At 36.4% G+C, this 21,841-nt stretch overlaps 2 protein-coding genes across 2 annotated transcripts in view; both read left to right on the forward strand.

Moving 5' to 3' along the window:
• The window catches only part of LOC105396024 (Kv channel-interacting protein 1), a 175,578-nt gene that overhangs the window by 152,219 nt on the left and 1,518 nt on the right, over positions 1-21,841 (forward strand). Inside the window, exons 6-7 of the mRNA XM_048629594.1 lie at positions 11,084-11,186; positions 11,454-11,545. Coding sequence (XP_048485551.1) covers positions 11,084-11,186; positions 11,454-11,545 — 195 coding nt within the window. The remainder of the gene's footprint in view (positions 1-11,083; positions 11,187-11,453; positions 11,546-21,841) is intronic.
• Positions 19,310-21,185, forward strand: LOC105396021 (small ubiquitin-related modifier 3). Its single transcript, XM_011568006.3, has 3 exons — positions 19,310-19,474; positions 19,651-19,767; positions 20,610-21,185. Exons 1-3 carry the CDS (start codon positions 19,457-19,459, stop codon positions 20,745-20,747), a joined length of 273 nt encoding a protein of 90 aa, XP_011566308.2. The 5' UTR covers positions 19,310-19,456; the 3' UTR covers positions 20,748-21,185.

Here is a 21,841-nt window from a genome sequence, read left to right on the forward strand (position 1 = left end):
ATCAGCCGGCAATTTGTTGGCAATCGGACGTTACCTGTACGCTCCGCCAATAGGAAGCGAGCAATTTGACTAAACAATACAATATCACTTTATACAATACATTATAATAACTTTGTATACAAATACAATACAAATGTTATGTTAGTATATTATGTTATATTGTGTCCGGGATACTACATCTCTTCAATTAGGGTCTTCTATTTAGATACTTATGGGTTGCCGGGCTGGCTAATATGAAGAAGATATAGCCATGATTGGATCATAATATCGGTCCTAGTCGGGTATCGATCATTCTTCCTTCTTCACATTAGTCAATGTGCTAAGCACTGCACAGTTTCTTGGTAATACTTAATCCAAAAAAGAAATCCATTTATGTAGGAATCGAACATTATCATTTATTATTATTTGGATAAACAGAGTGTGTGAAGAAAGAAAGAAAGCATCGATTGTCTATGGAAGGAAGTTTGACTCTATGAATGGAGGATTAGCAAAAATGTAGTTGTGCTCAAACATCAATTATTTTAAAGATGTTTTAACTAAAATAAACGTGATTCTTTGATTAAATTAGTTTGGTTCTCATTTCCACCGCCTGGTCCCACATTTATATTCCTTAAGCCAATCAACACCAAATCTTTTATACATTCAATTCTTGATAGCCTTAATCATATTTCAAATTAGCTACACCCTTATCATGAGCCGTGATTAGCGTCAGGTGCGAATGCTTAGTCGGTACTTAAGTAGTTAAATGACGGCGTAGTGTTTCGAATAGGCCTCTTTAGCTCCAGTAATTACCATCGTTACACCGTTGAGACATCGGGGATCGATGAGGGACATGGCTACGAAATGCTACGAGCTACGCCGTAGTCTCGTAGCACTTTCGTAGTCTTGTTGAAGCTTTTAATAAAAATTTGTTCTAAAAATTGAATGAGACCAAATTTTTGTAAGGAAATATTCTTATTATGTTTATATGATAGCTTTTAGTACTATGCCATATTTTCTGATAGCGTGGCGCGATTTGATTTTGCCGTTTTTTGTTTTCTACGATTCTTGTTACAGTAGTTACAAAGTACGAAAACCTTGTTATTTCTCTTTGAAGTCAACGTATTTCTACCTTAATAAGTTCTTGGTTATTAATTAGCGTCAAAAGCACTCACTGCTGTTGTATGAAAAATATTTTAAGTATAAAAACACAGAGCAGATGTGCGCTAACGATGAAAATAATTAATAAGTTTTAACAAAAAAACTTTGCCTCCGAGGTATTTAAAAATATTTATTAAAAAGCTGTGAAAAAGAGGGAACACTTAATTTATTATTCTATTGTAGCTTTAAAAAAAAACAAAACAGTGTATATTTTCAGGAAAAAAGTTTCCGGAAATTTCACTCTTCCGAATTTGTACCAGAATTTTAAGGCATTTCATTATAACTATTATATGTAGAAAGACAGTCATTTTATAAAAGCACATGATTTGTGTAAGTACGTGTATTACGTGGGTCAGACTTGGGTCCACTTTAGGTATTTAAACTTGTCCTTATATTATTATTTATAGTGTCCGCTCTCGGGGAAGTGAAACCTAAACACTAATTAATAACATAAACTATCCTAACTAATATTATAAATGCAAAAGTAACTGTGTCTGTCTGTCTGTCTGAGCTGTCTGTCTGTTACTCTTTCACGCCAAAACTGTAGAAATCCGTTCTACAGAACTGAATGAAATTTGGTAAACACATGGTCTAGTCTAGACCCTGAGAAAGAACATAGGCTACTTTTATCCCGGTATTCCCACGGGAAATCTTTTTAAGGCGAAGCGAAGCTCGCTGGAACAGTTATTATACCTATATGTGGAGGCATGTCACACATTTTCCTTCATCATATTCCCCATATTTTTGAATTAAAAACACTCACAGAAACAAATGAACAGCGCAATCAACCAGCCTCTATTAAACACGCACAACATAAGAACAGCTGTGAAACTCGGTCGAGCAGATTTTGCTTTCAGCGTTCAAAAGAGACGCACGGAACATTTAACAGACAAACAGACATATTGTTTCCGGTTCACGCACGGAGGCGGAAGTAGACTCTAACGGCAGAGCGTTCCATTTTTGAAAAAGACGCCATTTTCTTAGCGATGAATTGCTTGCGCGCCGCTTTTTTAGAGACTAGACTGAAAGCTGTGACAATAGTGTTGTAGGACTGTATTTTTAAGAAACTATTATAAAGTAAACTGTTAGTATTTAATCCAGTATTCCAATCCTTACTAGATAGCCTGTACTTGTATTAAATTATACTAACTTTTCAGTAACGTAAAAAATACAGTTAACGTCTAAACGTTTTAGAAGTAATTTAAGAAGAGCACTGAAGTCTTTAGCTGCAAGTTAGTCGGCAGACTAAAGAGACAGTTGGTAAATAATTTTAAAACTTTCATCGCATACATTAAACATATTTTAAACTGCTGAGGCGCTCTGCCGCCATCACTCGGCTAACTTTAGCCACTGCAGTTCATATACAAGTTTTGTGTTTTATAATTAGCCTACTTACGTGCAAAATCTTTAAACTTATAAAAAACAGAAAATCTCCTTTTTCTAATATTGATAGCAGTCATATATCGTATACCGCAGAGAAAATGCAATGCACAGAGAAACACAAGAATTTCTAATATAGTTAGAAAAACTTACACTGCTAAGTTTAACTTATACCTACTCTCCATAATAACTACTTACTCCTCCAACTTAGCTAAACAAATCTAAAGCTAAAACCATAATAGAATTTCATCAAGCAATTAGCCTTTTAGCTGCAGCTAAATGATAGGGGAAACCGAACCGATTTAGTTAGTCTAGGAATTCTAGATCTTGTTCTAGATTAACAGTCTGCGGCTCTTTTAGTGCTCTCCGAGTTGGTATTTAGTCTGCTCATTATCTTTTCTCTTTGATTTCTACGGCCGTGTTGGTAACAATGGTGTTTAGAACTTAACGTAAATTACTTGTGACTTTCAGTGGTACTTTGTTAGGTTACTTTATATGTATATGTTTGTAGGTATAGGTACTTCTTCGAGTCAATCTTTCTCAAAACTAGTTAAAGTAAGTCAAAATCTTTGTCTAACGAAATAAGATTGTTTAATAATAAATACAAAATCAGCTACCTGAGTCCATTTGAAATATTCAAGATAATATAAAAGGTAAAATTCTTATAGGTAGTACCTCTGACATCAGTGCACTATTATGATATTGCATTGAGTGCGCCGTACACCCCAGGGTAATCTGTCGAGAACTATTTACTTACATGAGGTAGACTTCGAACAATATGAGGGGTAATATTTCTGAAAGATATTTCTGATTTATGTTAAAGTTTTACTTGAGTTAAAAGTAGTTTTATGTACGCAGGTGTTGCCCCCTGCTTCGCTTCACCGCTTCTGGGATAAAATATAGCATATGTGTTAATACAGGGCGTTATAGCTTCCTCTTTATCAAATGATGATGGGCACAAATATATGGAAGCTGGGACCAGCACCAATAGAAATGAGTGATACGTCGTTGAAAAGGTATTTTTTAGCAGAATATGAATAACGGAAGCGCTAGTCTTGATTTACTGTCCGATTAGAATAATCGTACCTTGAAAGATTTTATATTTTATTTCTGTAATTTTAATGTTTTTGTTAGTTTTTCACATTCATTTTTAATTTTTATAACAAAATGATCATGTTTCATATAATATTATATTTGTTTATTATCTCAGTAAATAAAAGTTATACTAATAAAGTACCAGTTGAAAGTAATTTTTCCAATTTCAATAATACGTGTATTACGCCCTAACTGTCATCAGAAGAGAGAGTGCAATGCCATAGAAAAATACTTCCTTCCGACGAATATATTTCAAAATGGACAACTTATACGGATTTGTCGTCATAATACTTTTTAGCTCACTTGAAAAGAGCTATCCAACGATGTATGTCTCGTCTTTATTGGACATAGGTCCCAAATCCATCCATCTATACAAACTTTCGCGTTACTAGAATAAAACTCACAATATTACTAGAATAAAAGTCAGCGCGACAATAAAATTTTGGTTGCAAACGAATAGATGTCGAAGGGTTCAATTATTTGGTCAAGTCCGAAGCCGCAGCACCAAGTTGTCCAATTACAGAACTTGTTTGACCCTCGACCTTTACTTGGCTTTTATGGTTATTTCTTGCTCCCTTCAGAAGTTATATTTAACTGCTAAACATATTTTACTAACTACTTCAACTCTCCAACCAAACGATCATCCCATTCCATAACCAATTTATTATAGGACATGGGTCTCTTATAGCCATAATCTCCACATTTTCCACGCTTGGTAGCCGAGTTAAAGATATCAAACTACGTACGGCGCGGTCCCAGGATTCTCTCAGTGCAGCAGTCAAAGTAACTTACCACACGCCTATTACCCAAATTATTTTCCTAACTGAAATTGTCAAATTTCTCCTAAACAAAGACTACGATACTAATGAAGACAGAAACTCTTAATAAATAATAATAAAGTTATCTTCAACAATGAGGAACAAGTTCGGGGTTCGCTGAAGCAGACTGGCTACTGAGAATACTGAGAACACGCCATTGTTCAGCGCTGAAGGATCTTCTATTGATCCATTGATATGAACGCCTTTGTACTAGGTGCAGATAGGACAAGTTACTTGAGACAGTGGTTGCGACTGTGATGAGATAGTCGCCACCACTTCTCAACAAGACATTGTAAGTTCTATGAAAATCTAGGATTCTAAAACGCTCAGATTTATACCTCTAGCGTAGGACGAAAGGTGTTAGAAAACTTGGAATTTTGAATGTAATTTATTAATTATTTATAATAGTAATAACTGCATTCATTAGAAATTTGTCTAATTCATATTGCGTCCTTTGTAGTCTCATTCATGATGTGCATATATGGTAAGGCAGGCAAGCCATGGATACCTAAGCTATATACTACTAAGTAACTGTTTCTTACCGTTATCGTATGAATATGATTAATAATCACGATGAAGCCAACTAAAGACTATGTCAACAAACCTTTTAACAATTTTAGGATCCAAAATGAAGTCACACTGAAGTAAGATGAAGATGTTTAAAAAATTCAGCGTTATATTGTTTTTTCTCACGGAAGTTCGTCGCGACGCCGGAAGTGACAGGTGAGGGTCGAGACTTGAACCCGAGACCTTTAGCTTGAGAGGCACACTCTAATTGCTGTGCCTACTTACCTCAGATATTTTATACCTATTAGCTTTACTGAGCAAAAAGTGTATTTATACGGGATGTATGTAGGTAATAATACTATTGGTAAAATTATATCCTTCTATATATTTTATATAGCAAAAAAAAATTCTACGAAATGTGTAAACATGATCAGTTTGTAGAGCATTAAAAAAATATAAAATTAATCATACCTAGCTATTACTTACAATTTAATTACGTCGCTTACACCTAAACCTAAATGATTAAGTAATAAATGGGTATTAGGACACCCACAAAATGCAGGTAGGTTTAATAGTATTATCAAACCAATCACGAGCTAAAATCTAAACTGCTTGACCTGTTTGTGATAGCCCAGTAACCGAACACAATGACTATTGTTCAATTCAGCCCTTCTCACAGGCGACCACAACGTAAACAAAAAGGGGGAACCTGATTATGTATATCTATACTTCAGTGAATACGGAAATTTTGTATTATGTATTTTCATAATTTGTCGCTAAATTATTCATATATGTATATATTATAAGAGAAAAGGCCGCCCTGCTGAATAAGACTCGTAGGTACAAAATAAAACTCACGGTTTCACAAATTTACTCCCTTACGGGGAAGGCAGATGTGCATTACATGCATTACATTCGTACACAATTTTTGCTGTTAGTTCCGTGTGTAATTGGAAATAGAAGGCAAGTAGGTATATTGTTATAATTCAGAGACATCCATATACTATGTAAATATTGAGATTACCTTTCCTTAAGATGCATCTGATTTGATGCTGAAATCTTGTCACTCGGGTACCCTGATAATATATGGAGTACTATTTTCAATTATCATAAGTAATTGATGAATTCTAAGCGATCACTCAACGCCCTTCTATCTTTGACAAGCTAAGGCGGGCGACCACATCTCTTGCTTCTATGCAATATTAATGAACACTTCATTTGGTGCTTAAAGTAATTAAAAGTTTTCAGTCTGATAAGCGTTGTTGAAAAGATTTTCAATCATATTAAAAATATATTCTTAGATAAAAAATATTTGTGCGTAGGTAATCATGTATGTTAAGAATGAATATACTTACTCTGAAATTAGTTAAATGTTCCATTGTTTCTAAAATTCGTACACAACATAAATTCAAATATATTTTATCCCTGAGTGCTTTAGGTTACTTTATATCACACGGAAACAGGAAACATCTTAACTATTAATAGATAGGCGAAACTCGCGCGGTTGGAATATTCAAATTCCTTGAAATCGATGGCGCCAAATACCTTTTGTATATTAAGTTAAGTTTGAAGATAAAAACTGTTTGGAACAGTTCGGTGGGCCAAAAAAAGATTTAAGTGTCGTTAAAGTAAACCAATTTTCGTAAACGACTTACAAACTTTCCTCTTTGTGTTTTGATAGTCAAAATTACGTATTTAGCCTGCCATCGGCACATTTTTGGGTCAGTTCATTTCAGGTCTGAAGCCTGAAGGAAAACCGCAACTGCTAAAAAAAAAATATAATACTATCTTATACATAAATGACGTAAAATATTGAATTTTGATCGCAGTGATCACAAATTTCAATAAGCAGCAAAGTTACATATGCATCGATTGTCAGAAAAAAACACACCTTTTCACATGGCGATTCTCAAACGGCGTTTACTTTTCCCCGTTAATTCACCCCGTGAGTATACACGGCTCGATTGCATATTAATGGAGTGGTCTGTAACCCGTAGGGCGTCTTTGAGGCTCGATGGCATCTGCATGTCAAAGCTCACAGCAATTATAGTGGTTCGTATTTACTGCGTTGTAGCGTTGCGGTGTGATCTCGCTGAGACAACGACAGCTGATAGGTTAACAACCTATAATTTGATATGCTAAGTTGAGGCCTGAGATAGGCCTTGTGTCTAAAAGCTTATAGTCAGCTGTATGCTTGTAGAAAGTGATCCTTTTTTAACTATAATTATGTATTACTCATATTTTTATCTATCAATATTGTAGGTACAATATTAATTCATAGATAATCGAAATATAAAAAATACAATTCCAATTCCTCTCCAGTCCATTAGTTTCCTGAACATCCATCATCAAACGACGCGTTGTCTTGTGCGTCCAGGTGAACGGAGCCTTGGATGAGATCTTTAGTTCAAAGGAAGCTACATTGATGGATCTACATAGAACATACGTACTGTTTGACTTAAATATAATATTTATTTATTTATTTATTTATTTATAGACACTTTATTGCATACTTAAAAAATAACATACACAGACAAAATACAAATGAAGAAGAAGTTAGTACACAAAGGCGGGCTTATTGCCAAAAAGCAATTTCTTCCAGCCAACCCTTGGTTGGTGGAAAACTCAGGTAAATTTAACAAAACTCTTTTATACAATAATAAAAAGAAAAACAGTAAATGCAGACATATAAGTAACTGAGACTACATTAAGCATGTCCAAAATAAACTTATAAACTAGAATTATACTACCTATTCAACCTACTTAAATAATAATATAAATACACATATACCTAAGAGACAAAATACACTTAATATATACTGGCTATATTAATACATACATATACTTACTTACATAATTATAATTTCCAACCTAAGGTCTGATAATAGTGATCCTTTACGCTCTTTTTAAAGGTAGCAAGCGAAGGTGATAGTCGTACGTTCACGGGCAAGGTGTTCCACAGACACGCCGCCTTCACAGCAAACGAGTCACTATAAGAAGCAGCGTTACGATCAGGCACACTCAACATCTTGTTCTCTGTAGATCTCAACGCTCGGCCGTGGGAACATAGGAATGAAAACTTAGATTTGAGATATTGGGGGGAAGAAGGGTTATTCAAAACATTGAATAACATGTTGAGAATGTGAGTATTCCGGCGAAGGCGAATTGGGAGCCACTTCAATTGAGCACGATACTCAGAAATGTGATCGTACTTACGTAATCCAAAAATGAATCGGATACATAAGTTCTGGAGACGTTCGAGTTTGTTGAGTAGCTCTTCAGTGAGGTCAAGATAGCTTACGTCAGCGTAATCGAGAATTGGGAGCAGTAGAGACTGTGCCAGCGTAACTTTAGTGTTAAACGGTAGGAAATACTGCAAGCGTTTAAGAGAGTGGAAAGATGCAAAAAGCTTCCTGCTCACAGCATCAACTTGGGGAACCCAAGAGAGAGTGTTGTCCATGATCACGCCGAGATTTTTTACTGAAGTTACATATGGTATGTCCGATTGGTCATACCTGACCCTCATCGCAGCTGCAAAGTCAATCTTGCGTAGCATTCTGGAGCTGCCAAAAACGATTGCTTGTGACTTAGTGGGATTTAATAGCAGACCAAAAGATTTCACCCACTTGGAGATAATCTCCAAATTGGTGTTGATGAGGCTAATAGCAGAGTTGAGGTGTTCTGGAGGTGCACTAGTGTAGAGCTGGAGATCATCCGCATATAGGTGGTAGAGAGAAGTGAGTTTATTGGCTAAGATGTTTATGAACAAAGAAAAAAGTAAAGGAGAAAGAACGCCGCCTTGAGGGACGCCAGCAAGTACTGGACACCAAGTTGAACTCTCGCTGTCGGTACGTACACACTGCTTGCGTCCCTTGAGGTAAGACTCGAACCAACTAGTGACTGCCGGAGATACGTTAAGAGTGCGTAAAATACCAATGAGTAGATCAAAGTCGACCGTATTAAATGCGTTACTGAAATCCAGCAACGCAAGTACAGTAACGTGTTGCTTATCTATGTTGCTACGAATGTCATCGGTCACTTTGATTAGGGCGGTAACTGTACTGTGGCCTGGTCGAAAGCCGGATTGGAGAGGGTTAAGGAGATCGTTGTTGGATAGGAAACTGGAAAACTGTTCAAAGACAAGACGTTCGAGGACTTTTGAGAGGAAAGGTAAAATTGAAATTGGGCGAAATTGCGACAAAGACGTAGGATTCGGGACTTTTGGCAGTGGAAGAACAAATGCATTCTTCCATAAGCTAGGAAAGGATTTGGATAGGAGGGAAAGGTTCATGAGGTTGGTTATGTGAGGCAAAATAACGTCTAATATTGGATTTACCATGGAGGCACTGATATCATCAATGCCTACTGCTTTGCTAGTTATCGCCGAAATACATCTCTTAACGTCGCGGCCAGAAACAAGTTTGAAATTGAATGAAGGGCAGTCAGGGAAAGGCATAGCAGAAAGATGACTTAGAGTTGTGGCTTTAATCTGATCATTCAGAATCAGAGGAGGGGTTGAAAAATGCTTGTTGAGAGCAGTAAGGTCAGTGTTGATGTTTGAAAGTGCCTTGGTTTTCCCTATGCCCAAAGATTTCAGGAAGTTCCATAACTGTGAATTATCACAGTTTTCTATAGTTTTATGAATATGTCGGCGTTTTGCATCCCTACACACTCTATTGCATCGATTTCTCAGCTCCTTGTACATCCGCTCGTGCTCCTCAGTGGGTTGCTTCTTGTAACGAAATCTGGCGTGATCACGTTTGGACATGAGCCTCTTTATGTCATCTGTGAGCCACGGGGCAGGCAGCTGTTTAACATGGACTGGACGGAGGGGTGCATGTTTATCAAAAAGATCGGTGAGGAGAGAGTTAAACAGAGCGACCCTCTCGTCAATGTCGTCTATGTCGTTCAGCTGTGCCCAGTCAATAGCCTTAGCATCTTCACACAGTTGCAGCTCGTCCACCTGTTTAAAGTTACGCTGGAGAATGGTACGCTTCTTGGGTTTTGGAGTACGAATCTTATATGAAAGGTAAAGAAGATCGTGGTAAGAAAAGCAGTCAGCTGCTAACTGACCATGCTTAATAACGAGATCTAATGAGGAAACGATAATCAAATCAAGAAAAGTTGGATCTGAATTAGGCGGATGGTGAGTTGCATCTGACGGTAAGATGTGCAGATTTTTAGACGTAACAATGGAGTGCAGAGACTTGGATCGAGAATCGTTCTTTAAAAGGCAAGTATTGAAATCGCCCATGACTATGGTATTGTCGAATAAAGGAGAGTAATCATCAAGAAGTTTTTCAAAAGAATCAAAGTAATTGACAGTCATCGAGGGGCTGTAGTAAACTCCGAGGAGAATCCTGCTGTGGCCGAGACGTACTTCTATGAGAAGGTGTTCTGCCTTCCCAGAATACTCACTCGGAGATTTACTAATGATAGAGTATGGAATGTGGCTACGAAGGTATATAGCAACACCACCACCGCCTTTATTGACGCGATCATTCCGGATGAGCTGGAAACCAGGTAGTGGATACAAAGAAGAGTCGAGTGAGGGTTTCAGCCAGGATTCTGAAACAAGAACGGCATGAATGTTGTTGTTATCGAAGGACGTAAGCATATCGGAATGGTGTGCGAATATTGGTAGGAATCTATATATCGAGGTAATACGGAATGCATTCAAGTCCTATGTTTGATGGTAAATTGTATGGAATTCTACAGATGCTGAATGTCTATTTGATATGAATTGCTCGTCGCAAGTCTTCTCTGACGATCGTTTCAGGGGTTACAATGGTGTGCTTACGGTTACGCTATGGTTAGGTAGGTTATACTACACAGCAATTTAAAATCAAATTATAATAAAGATTTGTTCAAACATAGGGCCTTCTAAAAGAAATATCTACCAATCGACCCATACAGCCGAGAACATTGAATAAAGCGTGATTGTAGGGATATCATAGGCTTAGATTAAGTTTATATTAAATCTGTGAGTGATCAAATTAGGTATGGCTATCGATAGCATTATTGGACCATCGGGCATTGAAACCTTTTTAGATTTGTTTTGTGACGGTAAAGTTAAGTGGTCCATTATCTACGCCCTTACTCTAACTTAATTCAGTCTAACAGTATTTTTGCTTTGTTTCCAGATTCGGAACTCGAGGAATTGGGTGAGCAGTTGCCGCGCTACCGCCCGGACTCCATCGCGGCGCTGCGGCGCGCCACCCGCTTCACCGAGCCCGAGCTCAAGAGGTACTACACACACACACACACACACACACACACACACACACACAAATCCACATAATAGCCTCCGTTTCTTCATCCGGTTACTGCCACCAGCAGCCACCTGCTGTAAAAGGCCCGTTGGACCGCTACCATACATACGATGATTGGCAGTCATGATTCAATGATCACAAAGTCACACGCTTCGAAAAGCAGCTGAAGATTAGAGTGTTGTGTGTCAATTGACAACTTTTCGCGTTTCTCAATTTGCTAATGGCTACCTGAACTTTACAGGTTATACCGAGGGTTCAAAGCCGAGTGTCCAACTGGCGTCGTGAAAGAAGACACCTTCAAACTGATCTACGCACAGTTCTTCCCACAAGGAGGTAAGTTACATTTATACATATATACTTGTGGCTCTCACTGTCTCAATACTAACATTCAGACGCAATAACATCAAAATTATTGTTCTCCGGATTAATTTAAAAAATGGTAAGTATAACATGTACTTTTAGAAGCCCTTAAGAGATCATTAAGTCAGATTCCGATCCCTGAAGGCTAGTAAGGTACCGTACTTTAATAGGTAACCCTTAGCTGTATTTATAAGTAGTCTAGAGTATAGCGATACCTCTTCATCATCATCGTCAATTAAAATCGCCAGCAATCGTCAACCGCTGGAAATAGGCCTAAATGCCATACCACTCTGTTCTCCTCATCTCACATTCTACATCCTACCTTAATTTACCTTACCTAAGATTTATTCCCTGCCTTCCAAAACCCTGGAAACAGTATTCCGGTACACGAATAAAAAACGCGTGTTTTCAAATAAATGTTTTGCTTAAGCTATGTGTGTTTTATTTACGTCCCTTCACTTGGTAAGAGACATTAGCAAGATTTATTACTAAGTAAGATGTAAGTTAGGGATGTATGGAGCTCCGTATTAAGCAGTTACAGTTAAATAAGTAAGTACCTAGCTGCTTCGTATTATTAAATTACTTTTTTGTTACAAAATATACTTACTTTTAAAAATTTGTAACGCAGAATTGATTTCCATTACGAAAAAAATGATATGAATTATTAGCAACATGTCTTTCACTTAGGTATTTAAAAAAAACCTGCGTTGCTAGCCCCAAAAAGCTGGTGCTTGTTCTTCTTTAGGTTAGAACCTAACATTTATTCTAATAATAATAATAAGTAACCAATAATAATAAGTAACTTTTTAAAATTACCAATCTATACGCCTTTCCGGTGGTTTACCCGCGAACAAACGACAGCGTGAGTCGAATAGAATCCAGCATACATACGAAAGTGTATAATTCCCAACATCACGCCACTGGAGGGTTACTCTATAGTGATGAAAAACAAACGAACAAGAGCTATGGTACAAATCTGCACATGTAATACAACGAGATAGCATCGTGGCTCGCGCACTAGCGCTCCGAAACTTCTTTTTTAGTCATATAGAGTGACCCCCAGGTCTTAATACCCCTCCCATGTAACATCCCTGTTCCCTGATAATATATATGACGTCATGGGACCATGTAGGCACATCGCTTGCCGCTAATGGCTCCAGACAAGGTAGGAACATTTTAATACGTCACCTTTTGTTCACACCATTAAGTTTAGCAAATGGCTGTTTGGGTGCTACTGGTAGATACTGTTACGGTATCGATGAATCAAGTTGACAACTTGAGCGTTGCGGGGGCATTTCCATAAAGTAAACGTAATTTCTTGTATAGTGTTCTGCAAAAGGCGCGGGTGATAGCTTTAGAGGTCTTAAAATGTATCTCTCAAATATAGTGTATTTGTAAATGTAGGAATTTAACAATATAACTATGTATCTATAAGTATATATTAAACATTACCAAAATACCAATGCAGTTTTCATTAAAAATACTCTTAATTTCCCGATTTTCAATATTCCACGATTTCACGTAATCGAACCAGCATCCGAAAAAAATCAGGGCGCATTCACGAAGCGAGCTCTCATGCATTTTATTTATATTCGGGGAAATTTTCTTAATCGGCGCATTCGCTTGGGATTGCGAGGTGCATTCAAAGAGGATCGACTTCATAATGGCATTTGATCAACCGATTCTGAACAGCAAAGTGTTTGTAACGCGATCGGTACAAATTTATCCTGATTATCCTGAATTTACTTATGTAGGTACACTGGTACAGTGCAGTCACGCTCATTGTAGGTATCAGGTATTTGGGATGGTTATATAAGCACCTGAATTACCAAATAACAGCAACATTATTTTGAAAAAAGTGTCTATTATTTAATTTATTTCTCTTATAAACTCACTAGATAAAATAATTTCGCATCCTAATTAGATTTTCAACTGAAGCTATTACAAAACAGTCTCATCATCGTCAGCCAAATGCATTTATTTACCAAAATTCACTTTAATTACGTAAACAGAATTTTAATTTTCTTAGGGCCACTTGCACCAACATATTAAATCTAGATTTAGTGTCAACTTTTATATGGATTGACATTTCTTAAATCAAGATTTGACACTAAGGGCCACTTGTACAAACATTTAAATCTAGATTTAGTGTCAAATCTCGATTTAAGAAACGTCAATCCATATAAAATTTGACACTAAATCGAGATTTAACACTAAATCTAGATTTAATATGTTCTTGCAAGTGGCCCTTAATCTAGATTTAAATGTTTGTGCAAGTAGCCCTTAATCTAGATTTAGTGTTAAATCTCGAGTTAGTGTCAAATTTTATATGGACTGACGTTTCTGAAATCGATATTTGACACTAAATCTAAATTTAATATGTTGATGCAAGTGGCCCTTAGATAAATATGGTGGAACTGTGAAATCGCAATAGGTCGTCGCATTAGAAATGCGACGTCACTCAGAATACCCAGTGGGTGCTGCATTCAATATCCGAGCTTTTCCGACTTCAGATTATTTCAACTCCGGATTTCATAGCAATAAAATGCTTGCTGCAATGTTGTGTAGGTATTAGTTACACTGCATCGGCTACTATATTTTTTGCCAATACCTACTTCTTCTGTGATGTGATATGTGATCTATACCTACTTATTCGATAATAAATAACATGTCATCTACCCAACATTCAGAAGAATTTGTGAATATTAACATGCCATAAAGACAACGTGTTCTAAATATTGTTTTAACTAAGAAAAACAATTCTAGTTTCGTTGTGTTTGCGTTCGGAAATAAACTAGTTGTCTACGATTTATCGGCGTGGAAGTAATAAAAACTTCGCTTGCACCGTTTGGCTTAGTAGTTAAGTCGTTTTTTTTTTAATAACAAAACCTACATGTTAAAGACAAAACTTTACCAAAAGACTGTTATTTTTTCTGTACAACCACCATTATTTTAAGTATTTTAATGAACACAGCAAATAACAAATTATATTCCCATTTACCTGTTTCCAGCAGGCCTAATCCCGCCACTTTTAATAAAAGACTTTCCCTTCGAACTTAATCCTACTTTTTAATAAAGTCACGCTTTTAAATAGATCCGAAGCTATGATCCTACCATAATTTTATACACCAGACCTTACTAGATAGGTACCAAACTACTTACCCAATTACATTTCTATAAAATTATATTTATCCTATGATGTAAAAGTGTAAAATTTTGTTAAAGAAGTAAATATTTCAGTGTGGATAAAACGGCTATATACCTAGATCACACCCCCAGATTTGTAACGGTAAACACACGTTCCGTTTTTACGATTTCAAAGGGCACAGCTGTGAGCTATCCCGTGTTATTTACACCTGCTACAAAAATAATACTACATTTCGTCGGGAATTAAGCAAGTATAATATGAGTGAAAGTAGATATAGAAAGTATAGCGAAATCTGACCGAAAATTTTATCTCTGATAGGTTAAGTATCTTATCCATCTTACCTACCTTCCGCACACAATTTATTGTGTATAACATAAAAGCTCCCGAGATAAATGTGAGTTGTGTTCTGGAAAAGATTGCTATAAGCTATAAGACCGCATTTTGTACCTACCCTGTCATACTCATACTGTATCGTACTGGGTCATACTGAACCAATTGTTAGGTAGGTACAAGTTTTGGAAATTAGCGAAAAAAAACCTTCTCCATAGAAAAAAATAATATGTCCAACAAAGTTTCTATGGAAAACGAATTTAGTAAGGTTTTCGTGAATTTTCTAAACTTGTAGAACAAAAGTTGTTCAAATGACCCCCTGAGTCACCCCCCTTCGGCTTAAGGTGAGTATAGATTTCAACATTTTGTCGAGCATTTCTGTATTATGTACAGTTCTAACGAATGGTACAATACCAGCCAAAAGCATGATAAAAATGTCGTAAAAGAAAGATACTTAGGTACACTAAAACATTTATCAGAGAGCGGCTCGTTGTTCTTTTACAAGTAAATGTTGTAGTCTATAGTATCAGTATACTTACTTACTTACCATTTTCCTACACCCTGTATAGAGTAAGTACTATCTATGTATCTATCTAGATTGGCTGAAAGAAAAAAGCCAAGCAAGATAAAAAATACTGAATTTCTCACGATAATCAGTATGAATGTAAATAAATGGTGATCTAGAGCAGTGTTTTTCAACCTGTGGGTCGCGACCCCCTGGGGGGTCGCGAAGCTTCTGTAGGGGGGTCGCGAAGGAAGGGAAGGCGAAAAAACTGGGTAGGTACTTTAGTTAAAAAAATCAATAAAGACAATAGGGAATATGCAAGTGGTTCAAATAAAGGTCAAATATTATTTATAATAAACTTTGTTGTTTCATAACTACGACTCCATCATTATTTTTGATTATAATTTATTTTTGAGCAAGTAAATAAAGTTGAAAAGTACAAAAAAACTTCGGTAAATTCTATCTTCCGAGAAACGTCACCCATTTTCTTAGGGCGGATGTGACGTCATAATTCTGTATATATCAATCTCAGAATAATAACTTCTTTGCGTTTGCGTATAGTTAAATAAATGTCAAGTGTAAACAAAGAAATGTTAATGTCATCGAGTATTTGTGATGCTCGTTGTGATCAGATACGATGGATCAAATAAAAATTCTTCCAATACGAGTAGATCCTAGCCTCCTATAACCTCTCCACTTCTTGTTTGATATGCTTGTTTGTTTGCAAAGTTTAGGACTTTTTATATTTTTTGTTGGTAGTGTATGGGCTGCCACTAGTTGTTCTATTGTAATGAGGCGTAAACAGCCATTCGCTAGTCAACGAGCCACTCAAATATGCTCCATATTGCAACACAATAAAATTAAATTTGTATTGTAAGTATTATGACATGAACATGACACAAGTTGCTCTTTCTACTTTTAGGTTATAATGGCAGTCGTTAGTATATTTCAAAAGTTGTTATTTTTTTCTAAATTAAGTTATGGAAGAATTCTCGTAATCAGAAGAACTGGACACATAAAATTTATTACGCAGTATGAACGAGTAAACTGTGGCCAGCTGCGGAAAAGGACAGCAAAGACTATTGAAAAGTCGAGAGCCGTGTGCCCAAATATTAGGGAATATGCATATATTTTTATACTCTTATTCGATAGTTTAGATAAGGGGGTTTAGACCTTTGAGATATGCACAATGGTTCCATTCAAGAGAGCCAAGTGCAGGTTCTTACACCCCCACAGATAATAGAATAGAATGACCCACTAACCCTAGTCTCTCTTACTGAGAACCAAAGTTACAGTAAGTACTTACATACAATACAAATATTACTTTATTATTCATATTGCCATAATAGCGTAATATTGTGTACAAAGGTCCTCTGGTTTGCGCGCTCCCATTTCAAAAGAGCTACTAGCAGCTATTTACGAGCTCCCATTACAAAACAGCCACTGGTCACACTTTATTACCATTACAAAACAGCCCCTGATCACACTTTATACACTTCCTTTTTCGTTTGTTACCATGACAACATTGGTTTGTTGAAAACACAAAAGTACTCTGTGATTACTTGATTAGGTAAAAAATCTATGCCGACTGACGGGACTCATTATTCTGAGCCGTGAAATTAAACGATTATGACGTCACGACAGCCCGCCATCCTGACGGGAATTTCAAAGTGGTTGTGATGGTTGTAATTTTTTAACTTTCTTTAAAATACCTTAATTACTTATTTTGGCGTTGAATTTTTTTTACTATAATAAAGTGATGTAAAACTATCCAATAAAAGTATAAAAAAAAAATTACGCATATTCCCTATTAGTATTATTATAATCTTAATTATAATCTTACTTTAAAAATATTTTTACTTAAAATTTTCTTAAATGCGAAGGTTGAGCTTCTTTTTATTAATTAAATTATCTCATCGTGGATCTGTTTTAGTAAAATAGACCACATCCACTTAGGCAGATTATACAAAAGACTGAAGATTATAATCAGCATCTGTATCTAGCCGCTGTGGACTATGAAAACTCCTTCAACTCCATCGAGACATGGCCAATTTTGGAAGCGTTGCAAAATCGACTGGCGCTATATCGATGTATTGTGGAGTCTGTATGATGCCGCTACTATGATAGTCCAAGCACAGGACCACAAGACAAAACCTACCCAACTGCTAAGAGGAGTGCGACAGGGGGATGTGATATCTCCGAAACTGTTCACCAATGCATTGGAAGATGTCTTTAAGACGTTGCACAGGAAAATACATGGCATATGTATAAATGGCGAGTACATGTCACACCTCCGCTTCGCGGACGACATCGTTATTATGGCAGAATCTCTGCAGGAACTCAGCTGGATGCTAAATCCCGACGACGTGTAGGCCTCGGTATGAACTTGGACAAGACGAAAGTCATGTACAATGCTCACATCAAACCGGAGCCGGTCGTCGTTGGTGAGGCAACAATCGAAGTTGTGCAAGAATATGTCTACCTCGGGCAGACTATTCGGCTAGGCAGAAGCAACTTCGACAAGGACTTCTGCAAGGCGCATCCAACTGGGTTGGGCTGCATTCGGGAAACTTCGTGGCGTGGCGTGGAAGGCCTTCCTGCCTGGTTAAAAGACGACGACCACAAGTATTATTTTTTAGTAAAGCCAGGTATTTTGTCTTTTTTATTATAATTTCACCCTTAAAAATGTATTATTATCTTCGATAGGAATTCCGGGTTGCAATGGCATTAGTCGTACGTATGTAATGGCCACACGTATCCGAAAATAAATAAAATAATAATGTTTTTAAATCTTAGTATGTACTTCGAGTCCTAATCATGGAGACCATAAATACGTGGTATGGAATAAATACTGTAATACACATAACTACATACATGACAAAAAAACGAAAGAGTCAAGGGGGTCGCGAAATATTTTTTTTATACCAGGGGGGTCGCATTATGAAAAAGGTTGAAAGACACTGATCTAGAGAACCTACCTGTCTAATGGCAAGAGTTCTCGTGGCAAAAAGTTATTCCTTCTCTGATCGCAAATACCTAATCATATTATTTGTGCAATGCCACCAAAAGACAGAGGCAAAAGAAGCAGAATAATATTCTGATTAATATTATATCAAACTGCTCGTCATGGCTTGAACGAGCATGATACGCATGATACAAGCGGTGGCTATCCTTTACGATACGAAGATGTGATACTGGAAAATTGTATTGTATAGAATTGCATTGCAAACATAAGATAGTTCAAGTCCAACATAACTTTGCCGTATTAATTGTAACGTTCCACGTGTAACGGAACGTAAAAATATCGATATGCATGGTGGACATCTCTAGACATTTCCGCTTACACATCGTATGGTACAACACTATAAAGGAAACGGATACCTTCAATGTTGGTAGACATGTTCTAGAATCTAGAACAAAATATAAATCAATACACATTTTCGTTAAATAAATCCGTTTTTATTCTTACTATAAAAATGTAAAATATGAATTTTTATTCTGTTCCAATATTTTCATATTACATTATTATTATAAAAGTCGACATGATATATTTAAAGCTGATGAATTTAGCATTAATTTTATGGTCTATCTACCATTATTAGTAAAAAATAGGTATATTTTTTATTTTGTACACGGAAATTCTCAGATTTGTGAATATTGGAATCAATTTTAATCTAAAAATAAAAAGGAACGTATAGCGCAGACTCGCGCCCTTTCACGCATCGTACTGCGCAGCAGTTGGTAGCACTGTATCCGTTCCAAGCCACTCTAGCCGGACGCCATTACCACGCCACCGGATCGAGAATCTGTCAGTTGTGCGTGTTTAGTGAAATAATCATTGGATATTTAGCAAATTTAGTGGTGTTGTGCTCGTAGTTTTGATAACCACATCTATTCCAATATGTCTGACGAAAAAAAGGTAAGAATTCACACGTATTAACAGTATTTTCATCATTGGACACCAATCATATTTCCCACCGACCGACATGGCGTTCTTTGTAACGTAGATAACTCATGTTATTTCACTTCGAAATACGATAAACTTGTCTTCTCCATACGTCGTTATGTTTATTCAATGTTTTTATTTGTTTTCAGGGAGAAAGCGAACACATCAACTTGAAAGTCTTAGGTCAGGATAATGCTATTGTCCAATTCAAAATCAAAAAACACACGCCGCTAAGGAAATTGATGAATGCTTATTGCGACAGAGCGGTACGTACACATTTATCCATTCTATTCTTCTCTGTATAGTTACTATTTCATGCATACTACACACGTAAATCACTTTGAACTGAATACTAACCCTAAAATAAGTAACAGCTTTTCACCTCCCACTCTTAGTTATTGCACACTTATTGATTTCTCTCAGCTTATTCCTAGAAATTCCTATTAATAGCACTTCACCTTGATCTGGTTAAGAGCAACTGCGGATGTGTTCTTTATAATTTTCTGAAAAGTTATTTGTTTTTCTGAAGCTGTACTTGTTCACTTCAAAGTTGTAATGCTCTAAGGTTTAATCTATGATTAATGGGTATTTACCAAGCTATGACCTAACCAATACCATGACTTTCAATTAAAGATTCATGTTATTTTAAGTTGGTGATGTTTTCGAAGATCCTGATCCCGCTACCTGTATTTTGTGCTATTTATTGTACATATTTGTGCGAAGGATTCTCACAAAAACAACATTAGTCTTATTAATCTTGTACACACTCAGATCAAGGCTAAACATGAAATAAACCTTTCTACACTTGTATTTATTAGATGCTAACTTTATTCCATAATATGAAAGCTGCAAAACCATACAAATTCATGAATAAAATTTGTTTGTACATTATATTCCTACACACGTCATAAACAACACCAACACTCAAGCATTTATGCAAGGCTGCCATTCTTTTATAACTGTATTTATTCATCCACATTATCTCAAGCAATGTATTGTCCACTGCTGGACATGACCCTCAAGGAGCGCCACAACACCATCTCATCCAAGCGCAAAAGCTACTACTCTAACGCAGTCCATATCTCATGATGATGTTGATTATTTCCAGGGTCTGTCCATGCAAGTGGTGCGGTTCAGGTTTGACGGGCAGCCCATCAACGAGAATGACACACCCACGTCGTTGGAGATGGAGGAGGGCGACACAATAGAAGTATACCAGCAGCAAACAGGAGGCCTCCGAGTGTAAACTATCTCTATAAGGAACTGTCCATGTCCATCTGGAAAGCAGTGGTTTAGTCCATCTCAAACTTTAAATATTAAGTTAATTTTAATACAAACAACTACACATAATTTTTAAAATGGAAACATGTACATGAATTTTTGTGACACACCCCTATTTCTTGATGCTCTGTGAAACAAAAATTCCCTTTAGTATAAGTTGAAAGTTTAAACCAAATGTGGTAGGTGTCTTTCCGACTGTATCAATGATTCCGATGTGATAATTTTTGTAGTTTGACATACTGTGTAAACTGTACGCCAGTATTCTGAATGCTGTGGCATAGGCATACCGTTTAGTTTCATTAATGAATGTGGTGACTGTTATATTTATTGGACGGGTCGTCCATCCAACATCAGGTCTGTAACAGCTAATTAATGTATCGGAAATAAAAGTAATTGTAAGAACTTTGATATGTTTTAATTAAAATTTCCCTGCACTGTATTCCTTCTTGCAAAATCATTAGGTACCTATAAGAATTCTTTCTACTTTTATTAGTGCACTAGTGACAAATAGAAGTACATTGCTGGCTATGAATGTTAGTTTAAAAAAAATATTCAATATCATAAAACATGCCTAGTCATGTATTAGGTACTTTCCACATGCTGTATCAATATGATTGTATGGGTATTCACTATTACAGAATATTGTGCAATACATTTGCATCTTTAGTAAATTAATTTGTGTTTTATGACAAGAGGAATAGGATCTTTAATTGTTAGGTATGTCATAATTTTTTAAGGTTCATACTTATTTGTGGGAGTACAACTCACTCATTCGTATGAGCCTTGCTTCGAAGTATAGATATGTATTTGTCTCCCTTGTGTCTAACCTTCACACTTGCAAAGGTCAGATGAATCACCATTTTATTTTTGAACCATTATTCATCGATTATTTTAATATCACCAGCCAGCAATCATCCACTGAAAATGGATTCAGTTTATATATTACAAGATCTTTTCTATGTGAGTTATTTTTTGCACCGAGACGTTACCTTTCAAAAGTAAACTTAAACTGGCAGGAGAGTCGCCATCTAGCGGTACCCTAGCTGCACTATATCAACA

This window comes from Plutella xylostella, chromosome 23, assembly GCF_932276165.1.
Source record: "Plutella xylostella chromosome 23, ilPluXylo3.1, whole genome shotgun sequence".
Lineage (NCBI taxonomy): Eukaryota > Metazoa > Arthropoda > Insecta > Lepidoptera > Plutellidae > Plutella > Plutella xylostella.

What these genes read in the sequence shown, in the direction of transcription:
- LOC105396021 (XM_011568006.3), top strand. An exon ending in ATGCTTATTGCGACAGAGCG is followed by an intron (nt 19,768 to 20,609) that starts GTACGTACACAT and finishes GATTATTTCCAG; the next exon opens with GGTCTGTCCATGCAAGTGGT.